This window comes from Marmota flaviventris, chromosome X (genome assembly GCF_047511675.1).
Source record: "Marmota flaviventris isolate mMarFla1 chromosome X, mMarFla1.hap1, whole genome shotgun sequence".
NCBI lineage: Eukaryota > Metazoa > Chordata > Mammalia > Rodentia > Sciuridae > Marmota > Marmota flaviventris.
In genome coordinates, this window is record NC_092518.1 from 106984289 (window position 1) to 106995252 (window position 10964).

General features: G+C 38.5%; 1 protein-coding gene across 3 annotated transcripts in view; it reads left to right on the forward strand.

Moving 5' to 3' along the window:
- The window catches only part of Stag2 (STAG2 cohesin complex component), a 185433-nt gene extending 176661 nt beyond the window's left edge, over window positions 1–8772 (forward strand). For all 3 annotated transcript variants that reach the window (XM_071606271.1, XM_027931137.2, XM_027931153.2), the window contains one exon: window positions 8682–8772. In XM_071606271.1, the coding sequence (XP_071462372.1) occupies window positions 8682–8708 (27 nt within the window). In that variant the 3' untranslated portion in view covers window positions 8709–8772. The remainder of the gene's footprint in view (window positions 1–8681) is intronic.
- Window positions 8773–10964: the final 2192 nt, after the last annotated feature.

The window sequence follows — 10964 nt, forward strand, 5'->3', positions numbered from 1 at the left end:
TTACTCTCTTCTATCTATTTTGAAATATACATTTTTTGGTATCATGGATTGAAACTAGGGGCACTCAACTGCTGAGCCAACATCCCCAGCCTTTTTTTTTTTTTTTTTTCATATTTAGAGACATGGTTTTGCTACGTTGCTTAGAGCCTCAATAAGTTGCTAAAGCTGGCCTTAAACTTGAAATCCTCCTGCCTCAGCCTCCTGAATCACCGGGATTACAGTGATTATAGTGTGTGCCACCGTGCCCAACACAATACAACATTATTAATTATAAACCACCCTGTCAAGATCCTTTAATTTCTGACATTTTGTGGTTTACTTTCCTCAAACCTCAATCCCATTCCCAGTAACATTTCTCATAGATGACATCACCTTTCTTTGATGATAACAAAACTGCCCAAAGTGGGATTTTGTGATATATCCTGTCCATTTCTAAATTATTTTGCAGAGCTACCTCATCTAATGCCTACTACTTCTTTTTCCAAAGAAAATTTTCCCTTCCATTCAAAGCTCGCCCTTCCATCCAACTCCCTCCCTTCCTCTCCCCTCTGATCTCTGAAATCTTACTTTCATCATCCATTCATTCTATAAACATTTTTTGAGCATCTACTATGTACCAGACATGATGCTTAATTTTAGTCCTGTAAAACTCATTTTGGACACCTGGCCCCTGGAACTGTATGGGAATAAATTTGTATTGTTTTAAGCCTCTAACCTTATGATTATTTATTATAGTAGCAAGAGGAATCTAATATATTCTCCTATCTCAGAGTTGCTAGATACTTTTAAGTCTATCACCATAATTTCTTCCAAATTCATTCTCCCCTCACCATCTCTGCCACTACTGCCCTAGTTCAAGATTTCATCGCTTTATGGAGTAGTATTAAAAATAGTTTCTTAGGGAATCTCCATGTCTTCAGTTACTTCTCCAATTCACATACCAGAGTGATTGTGAGATATTATTTTACCCCAATAAGAATGGCTATTATCAAAAAGACAAAAGAATAATTGCTGGCAGGGATGTGGAGAAAGGGGAATCTTTGCAAAATATTGGTAAGAATGTAAATTAGTATAGTAATTATAGTACACAGTATGGGGCTTCCTTTAAAAATAGCTGGGTGCAGTGGCGAATGCCTGTGATCCCAGTAGCTTGGGAGGATCGTGAGTTCAAAGCCAGCCCCAGCAAAAAGCGAGATGCTAAGCCACTCAATGAGATCCTGTCTCTAAGTAAAATACAAAATAGGGCTGGGATGTGGCTCAGTGGTCAAGTGCCCCTGAGTTCAATCCCCAGTTCGCCACCCCCCCAAAAAAATTAGAAATAAAACTACCATAAAATCAGTAATCCCACTCCTGTGTATATGTCCAAAAGAAATAAAATTAGTATGTGGAAAACACATCTGCACTCCCATATCCATTTCTGTACTATTTATAATAGCCAAGAAATGGAAATGACCTAAGTATCCATCAACTGATGAATGGATGAACAAAAACCAACTGCCGAATGATTTCTCAGATTTAAGGATGCTGATCCATAATATGCTGTGGGGACGGGGGTGGGGTGGGGCGGGGATTAAATGAACTCTAGCTAAGGCAAAGGGGAAAAGGGCAGGGAGGAGGTATAGGGGTAGGAAAGACAGTGGCATGTGATGGTCATCATTACCCTAAGTACACATATGAAGACACAAAGGATGTGACTCAACTTTGTGTACAACCAGAGATATGAAAAATTGTGCTCTCTATGTGTAATATGAATTGTAATGCATTCTGCTGTCATACATAACAAATCAAAATTAAAAAAAGAACATGTGGTCCATAAACACAATGGAATACTTACTATTCAGTCATGAAAAGAATGAAATACTGTCATTTGTGACAACATGGATGGAACTGAAGATATTTAGGTTAAGTAGAGCAAGTTGGTCATAGAAAAGTACTGCATGACCTCACTCATGTAGAATCTAAAAAAGTTGATCTCATAGACGTTGAGAGAAGAATGGTGGTTACTAGAGGCTGGGGAGTATAGCAGGAAGGGCGGAATGGGCAGAGGAATGGGTTGATCAATGAGTACTAAGTTAAGAGATTCTGGTGTGCTATATTGCATGGTAGGGTAACCATAGGTAACAGTAAGTGCTATAATTTTCAAAAAGGAGAAGAAAGGGTTTTGAAAGTTTTTGGCATAAAGAAATGATAAATGTTTGAAGAGGTAAATATGTTCAACTTGATTTAAGCATTACACAATATACATGTGCACTGAAACATTGCATGATACTCCACTAATATATACAGGTTTTATGTTTTTATATATCAGTTAAAAAGGATTTAAATTGGGGGGCTGGGGATGTGGCTCAAGCGGTAGCACGCTCTCCTGGCATGCGTGCGGCCCGGGTTCGAGCCTCAGCACCACATACAAACAAAGATGTTGTGTCTGCTGAGAACTAAAAAAATAAATATTAAAATTCTCTCTCTCTCTCTCTCTCTCTCTCTCTCTCTCTCTCTCTCTCTCTCTTTAAAAAAAAAGGATTTAAATTAGAAAATGAATGAATACCAGAGGCAACAAGAATTGATATGGATTTTGGTCCAGACTTATGGTTTCCAATTTGTCCTTGTTCTACAATTCTTCCCTTGCCACTGCCTGCTCTGTAGACTTCAAGCTTGAAAATCAGATGCAAAGATAACAATTTTGTAGAGAAACAGACATTGTTTAACTGGTGCCCACAATTGCATAATGTTAAATCTCTGCCACAAATACTTTATTATATATAAATATAACACTTATTTATATATCTTTTACTTTTTTATATAAGTAAATTAGAAATAAGTTTGTGATAACTAGGTGTGGTGGTTATGCTGGTAATCCCAGCTATTCAAGAGGCTGAGGCAGGAGGATCACAAATTCGATGTCAGCTTCAGCAACATAGGCCTCAGCAACTTAGTGAGACTGTCTCAAGATAAAAAATAAAAAGGGCTAGGGGTGTGGCTCAGTGGGAAAGCACCCGGGGTTCAATCCCCACTATCCCTCCCACCTCCCCCAAAAGGAAGGTTTGTGATAAAACTTATTGGGTCTGCTTTCTTTTAATTAAACTTTCACTGATATACTCCCCTAGCTGGGTCATTTGCCAGGGCATTGTTCAGTCCCTTAGGTACAGCCTCAGTGTGTCTAGGCTCCAAGACTTGCCCTTTCCTCAGGTCATAAGGAAGTCAGTACATTGAGACTCTTTCTCAGGTCACCCTAACAGCTAGGCCATCCTTGAGTTCAGGTCTTAATTCTGATAACAAGGTAGCTGCTTTCTTGAGGTGTAGTCTCCCGCAAGCTCCTGTTCTGATCACTGGGGCCTGAGTAATGAACACTTTTGCTTGTATGTTCTCACATAAAGAACTGGGAGGCCAGAAACCAGAGAAACTTCTAAGCAAGAATTCATAAGTCACCTCTTCAAAGGACTATCATTAGATTACATAACTCCCATCTTCAGTCCTTGAGTGTCTTCATGTGAGTCAGATTCATAGGAGAGGAAGTCCAATTGGTGTATCTTCAGTCACTTGCTCATTCTTGTGTTTAAGGAGGTGGGGGCTAGTGATTGAAAGTACCATAGGATCATAAGAAATTCAGGGGAGGAAGGTTCTGGGTGAACAAGAGTGAGATGCTCACCACATGCCTGACAGCTTAACTTTATCCACAGTAGCTTCAACACAACCCACAGTTTCACTTTTTCCCAATTATTTCTATCCTACCACAGGGGGGTCTAGCAAATTCCCTAGTGTGGTCCTTCCCAGTGCTGTTTGTGGATTATGTTCTGCTGGGTTCTAAGGTATTCTGCCATTTGGAGTGACATAGAATAAGTCAATCCTTCTACACAGAACTCATTTCAAGAATTTAAAACAAGCTTCAAACTCTGCTTGACCTCTTCCTTTCCCTCTATCTTGGAGCCATCTCAGAACCATCTCTTTTTCAGGCTAAACAATATTTCCCACTTTCCTCAGCTGTTTCTTGTGTTTCATGTTCCACTTGAGTCAGCTCTTTGAGGACAGGAACTGTATCTGGGGTCATGACACAGAATAGATGTTTAGTAATTTACCCATTTACACGATTTCTAAATGAATCACCATCCTTGTCAGCCTTAGGAATGCAGTCAGTTTGGCACTGTGTGCATTAGTATAAACGAACTGGTGCAGAAGAGATAAGGCTGATCACTTCTTTGGCCAGGGTACTATGCTTGTCTGGATTCAGCGTAGTGAACTCAGACCACGTTTAGGAATGTGATAGCAATAGTTCTATGATGACTGCTGAGCTCACTTCTACCTAGAGCTTCACTAACTCTACAAAATAGTCTAAAAGCTCCTGTGAGTGGGTTTTCATGAAGCTGTTTCAGGAGGATATACTAGCAGCAAACCAGTAGAGTCTTTGAAGAAAAGCACCGTAGCCCTCATCAGCATATCTGCATGGATAGGCTGTCAAGGGGGGATGTTGGTTATAGAGAACTTGGAAAAAATGATTAAGAATATAACAAAACCCCACAGTTCCACCATTCAGAGGAAACCACTGTTAATGCTTAATGCTTTGTTTACAATAGTTTATATCCTTCCAAGATTGAATTCTGACTCTGCCAATGCTTGGACTTTGGGCAAGTCTAACTTTTCCTGGCCTCGGTTTTCCTATCTAAATTACAAAAATAATAATGCCAGTCTAGCCAGGGTGTGGAGGAGATCTGACAAGATCATCTATGTGAAGCACTTTGCCCATAGTTACTCTCAAAATTATAACTATTATTATTTTGCCAGGTTATTCCATTTCCAAATAACAGCCCTAAGCACTCTTCTGATCTTTTTCATGATGCTTTCCTTCTTACAAAAATGAATTGATATTTGGAGAAGAATAACTAGCACAGAGGTAAAGTGCCCTCTCATCACTTCATATTAAATGTGCATGATAACCATATAACTTATGACTGGTGATTTTAACCTTGGCCAATTGGTTTCACCTTGGTAAAGTTCCTGTTTTCCCCTCTCCATAAAGTATACAAAACTCTGTACTATGTTTGCAAGTTTTCTGGAAATTAAAATCATTCCAAAATAAGTGTTTTTGAAAATATGAAAAAAAATGAATGGGCTTATAGTTGGAACAAGAAGGCCTCAGTTGATGGTTATTGTGAATGTGGGTTAATTGTACTATTGTGTGTGTATGTGTGTGTGTGTGTGTGTGTGTGTGTGTTTGTGAATTTTCTATGATAATTTGTTTTGGGCACTAGGGATAGAACCTAGGGGTGCTCAACCACTGAGCCACATCCCCAGAATTTTTATTTATTATTTTGAGACAGGGTCTTACTAAGTTACTTAGGGTCTTGCTAAGTTGCTGAGGCTGGCTTTGAACTTGCAATTCTCCTGCCTTAGCCTCCCTAGTCACTGAGATTACAGGCATGGGCTACTGCATCCAGCCATGATTAGATGTTTGTTAAAAAAAGAGAGAGGTGGGGAGAGAGAGAGGAGTAGAAGGAGGAGGAGGAGGGAGAGGGGAAGGATAAGGAAGAGAAGGAGAAGGAAAGAAATCCTAGATTCAGGGCTGGGGCTATAGCTCAGTGGTAGAGCTCTTACCTACCATGTGTAAAGCACTGGGTTTGATCCTTAACACTGCATAAAGGCATGCTGTCCATCTACAACTATTAAAAAAAGAAACCCTAGATTCATATTTTCCCCAATCTCTTGACATAAACTTGGTTTCTACAGTTTGGGAACTTGCAGGTTGGGCTTGAAAGTATATTGTGGGGCCCATTAGTAATGGCATTTTGAGATGCAACTATGTGACATGAGTCATTAGTTTGGGGTCACACAGTTTGTGGACAATGAAGTGAATGAATGCCTTTGCCCTTCAATGTCATAAAACCTATGGGACATGGTGGGAGCAATACAGAAGTCTGCACAGAGAAGCTAATGTGGTAGTGACCTGACAACACTTGAGTATTTTTGGGGATGAAAACCCTCAGGTACTACCTTTGCTGATATTCTGCCTCTGTTTCATCCTGTGAGCTTCTGTCTACCAGCTCATGAGAGTCAATTGTTAACTTTTCAAGAATTTGTGAGCCAGATGACATCACTGCTATGGTTTGAATCTGGAATGTCCCCCAAAGAACCATGTGTTAAGAGATTTTCCCCCAGAGTGGCACTATCAAGAAGTCATGGAATATTTAAGAGGTGGGCCCCATGGAATGAAGTTGTCACTGGGGATATGCCTTTGGAGGGAATTTTGGGCCCCTTCCTGTCTCTCTTTGTTTTCTAGCCACTGTGAGGTGAACAGGCATGCTCTGCCATGTGTTTCCACTATGCATTGTGCTGCGGCTCAATGCAAAGGGCTAAACAATCATGGATTGAAACCTCTGAAATCATGAGCCAAAATAAACCTTTCTTTATTTTAAGTTGATTTTCTCAGATATGTTGTCACAGTGACAGAAGATGACTAACACAGCCACACTAAGAACTTACAATATGCTGTGATAGATATATTTATATGTCTTAAATACACAAAAACTATAAATCAGATATTATTTTGTTCTGAAGAGCTGGTTATTAAATATTTATCAGTGCACCACTGACCATACCATTCTGAAAAATTCCCTCTTTATTCTTATTAGCAAGAGTTGGACTCCACTACCTTTGTTGTAGCTTCTTCAAATAAAACAATTAGTAATAAGTATACCTTGCAGAGAAAGACAGATTGTAGCTGCTGTTGGTTCTAAGTGCTAAATGTGGCATGGGACTCTTTTTAAGTCAATGACTCCACAGATACCAATAAAGTGCTTAATTTCTTTTCTAATTGTCAAACAGATTTTTGGGGAATTCTAAGTGACAGGTACCAGTACTGGAGGTCTCAGAGAAGACAAAAGCTGCCACAGCATCTTCTTGAACACTTACAACCTGACACATGTCAGGGTCTCATAATAAGACTTCTCTTCTCAACTGTTTACTGATATGGAGGCCTGGATGAGCCACAACTGACCTCTTACAGATTCCTCAGAGTTAGTAGTTCATTGATTTCCACTGTCATTTTAAAAGTTTCCTCTGGTTTTGGAACTCCTTTTTCCTATAGCATTAAAGAAACCTAGATTGTACCTTTAACTCTGTGACTAACTTAGTTCATCAGCTTGGGCAAGTCTCACCTCTTAAAATTGTGATCTAAATTTAGTCAGGCTCTGGCATTCTCTAACTATGCTTGTTTTTAATCATTGTTGTTGCTGGAGTGAGTGAGGGGGCTACTACTGTTCTATCCCAATTTTCTTTAAAAAAAACACTTTTATTAAACAACTTTTTTTTAATCAGTTGACTTTTTTTTTTTTTTTTAGCTAGATGAATTTACTCTTGTTCCAAAGCTTCAAAAAACACGAAGTAAAATAGGCATAGTGATGCATGCCTGTAATCCCAGCAGCTCAGGAGGCTGAGACAGGAAGATTTTGAGTTCAAAGCCAGCCTCAGCAAAAGCGAGGAACTAAGCAACTCAGTGAGACCCTGTCTCTAAATAAATACAAACTAGGGCTGGGGATGTGGTTAAGTGGTTGAATACCCCTGGGTTCAACCCCTGGTACAAAACAAAACAAAACAAACAAACAAAAAATACATAGTAAAAATTGTAGAATCCCTCATCCCTTCCCCATTCCTATTTCTCTTCCCAGAGTTAGCTATAGTTATTAGTTTGTGTGTTCCCTTCCAGTTATTTTAAAATATACATATATATATATATATATATTCATAAATACATATACATGAATATACTACACACACACACACACACACACACACACACACACACGTATAAATGGGATCGTTCTTGGATCTTTGCTCATGACTTGCTCTCTTAGGCTAAATCTGAGGAAAATGAGCCAAAGAATACTGGAGGTGGGGAATTCATCTCCAACTTCCCACTTCCTTCTATGTGGTTGCCAGAAATATTTATGTCTGATTATACCCTCCCTCCAAGTCTGAAACCCCCCCAACATTATAAGAACATTTGTTCTCCCCATCTCAGATTTGAGTAGAGGAAAAGCCAGTTTCCCACAACAGAAGGCTGAAATTTCTGTTGACACAGGATGTACATTGCAGGGTTTTGTGGTACCATAATTTATTTACTCCCTAAGTACCCCGCTTGTTTCCAGATTTTCATTATAAAATCTTGCAAAAGACATTCCTGTAAGTATACCTTTATGCATGTATGTATGTGTCCAAAGTTAATTTCCTTACAGTAGATAGACTTAATGAGTTGAAAGGAATTCACACTGAAAATTTTGAGGAACTCTGCAAATTGAACAATTGTACAAAGTGCTTACTTTACCATCAATAGCATGAGTGCCTATTTTCTCACACATTATTGATACTAGATATTCTCAATCTTTTTAATTTTTGCTAATCTGATGGATTAAGAGTAATATCATTTCAGTTGGTATTTCACTAAAAACTGGTAGGTTAAAGAGCTATTTTTGACAATTGATCACCTTTTTTTTCTTTCTTTTTCCTTTGTGGTTCTAGGGATAGAACCTAGGGCCTTACACATGCTAGGCAAGTATTCTGTCAGTGAGCTGTATCCACAACTCTTAGAAATTGCCCAGACTGCTTTAAACTTGAAATCTTCCTGACTCAGTCTCCTGAGTAGCTGGGATGACTGGCATATACCACCACACCTAGTAACTTTTTTTTTTTTTTAGGAACAGCCTGAATCATCAATGAAATGACAGAATGGAAAACTCTAAAAGTCATCTCTCCACAAAAACAATAAAGTTACCAAAACTATCAGTATCAACTTTTTTAAAATATTTTTTTAATTGTAGTCAGACACAATACCTTTGTTTTATTTATTTATTCTTTAGTGTGGTGCTGAGGATGGAACCCAGGGCCTCGCAAGTTCTAGGTGAGCGCTGTACCTACCGCTGAGCTACAACCCCAGCCCAGTATCAACTTTTTCAGAACTCTTAAAACTAATAAAAAGCTTGGGCTGGGATTGTGGCTCAGTGGTAGAGTGCTCCCCTAGCACAGGCAGGACCCAGGTTCGATCCTCAGCACCACATAAAAATAAAGTCAGTGTTGTGTCCATCTACCCCTAAAAAATAAATATTAAAAAAAAAGAGTTTAAAAAAAAAAGCTTATAGCAACAAGGGGAATGCTTAATTAAGAAAATATATCTGAATACCCTGAAAGTAAGAAAGCTTTGTAGCACTTAAACTTACTGTGGTATTGTCCCCTACCCCCTTGATTGGCAGTGGCTTTGAAGAGTATAGACCTCATTCCAGGTACAGATACCAAATACTGGAGGGAGTAGAATAGACCTTACTCTCAAAGAATTTTGGTTGATCATTTTGACCTGACTGGTGACTTCCTTGAAGACTGGCTAAAAGGATTTGCCTTTATTTTACCTAACTTGTAATTCTCCCAGAGATGAGATGGCTATACTGGGGTGTTGGGTGAAAACATTTAAAAATTTAAACATTTAAACATTTTTAAATATTTATATTTTCCTCACATAAAACAGGAGATAACAGTGGAGGCAAACCATAGAAAACTGAAAAGTTTGGGAGAAGAGGCTGAGAGGTGAGATGCTTTGGGGATTAAAGGCTTTGAAAAGCTTTTTCACATTTTTGGGACTCTAGATGACCACATATATGATCAGGGCTATGCACACACTCAGGAGAGATCTGAGAAGGCCATAAGATATCCCTTCTAACTCACCTCTAGGCTCTTCAAAATCAGGTAGTAAAAGATCAGGCAGAGTAGAAAGCCATATGAATATTAAAAGTATACCTCAGGCCAGGCGTGGTAATGCATACCTGTAATCCCAGTGATTTGGGAGGCTGAGGTAGGAGGATCACAAATTTGAGGCCAGCCTCAGCAACTTAGCAAGGTTCTAAGCAATTTAGTTAGATCCCCTCAAAATAACAAAGAAAAAAATTGGGATGTAGTTGGGATATAGCTCAGTGGTAAAATACCCCTGTGTTCAATCCTCAGTACAAAAAAAAAAAAAAAAAAAAAAAAGCATACCTCAAACTACATAGAACTCAGTAAATACTGGGAGGTTGTTGATTTTTAAAATATTCTTGGAATTTTAGGAACTCTGTTGAGTCACTGATCACTGACCACCGAGTGTATGGAACAAGGATTTAAGTGACCACATGTTATAAAGAATAGAGTCTTTGCCAAATTAGCTCAGAAAAGTCACTAAACAAACAAAAATCATGAAGCGAGGGTGTTTGAATTACAGAGTTGTTACATTAACACATTCATAATGTTCAGTTTTAGGGACTGGAGTTATGGCTCAGTGGTAGAGTGCTCACCTAGCATGTGTGAGGCACTGGGTTTCATCCTCAGCATCACATGAAAAATAATAAAATAAAGATATTGTGTCCATCTACAACTAAAATATTTTTTTAAATGTTCAGTTTTCAGCAAAAATATGAGGCATGCAAACAAATAAGAAAGTATAGCATATGTTCAGGGTAGTAAAGATGAATTAATAGAAATGATCCATGAGGAAGCCCAGACATTTAATTTATTCAACAACACCTTTCAATTGACCATTTTAAATATGATCAAAGTTCTAAAGGAAACAATATGTGAAGACCTACAAGAGACTATGATAGTGGTATCTCACCACAGGGAGAACATCCCATAAAAATTACAAAAAAGAACCAAATAGAGAGATACAGGGTGTCGCTTAGAGTGCTTGCCTAGTATATGTATGGCCCTGGGTTATATCCTCAGCACTGGATAAAAGGAGGAACCAAGTAGAAATTCTGCAGTCAAAAAGTATAATTGTGGGGCAAGGGTTATAGCTCAGAGGTACAGCACTTGTCTAGTATGTGTAAGGCACTGGGTTCCATCCTCAGCAACACATAAAAATAAATAAATGTATTAAAATAATGATTAAAATAGTTTAAAAAGTATAAATTACAGGGGTTTAACAATATATTTGGGAAGGCAGAAGAAATATATAGCAA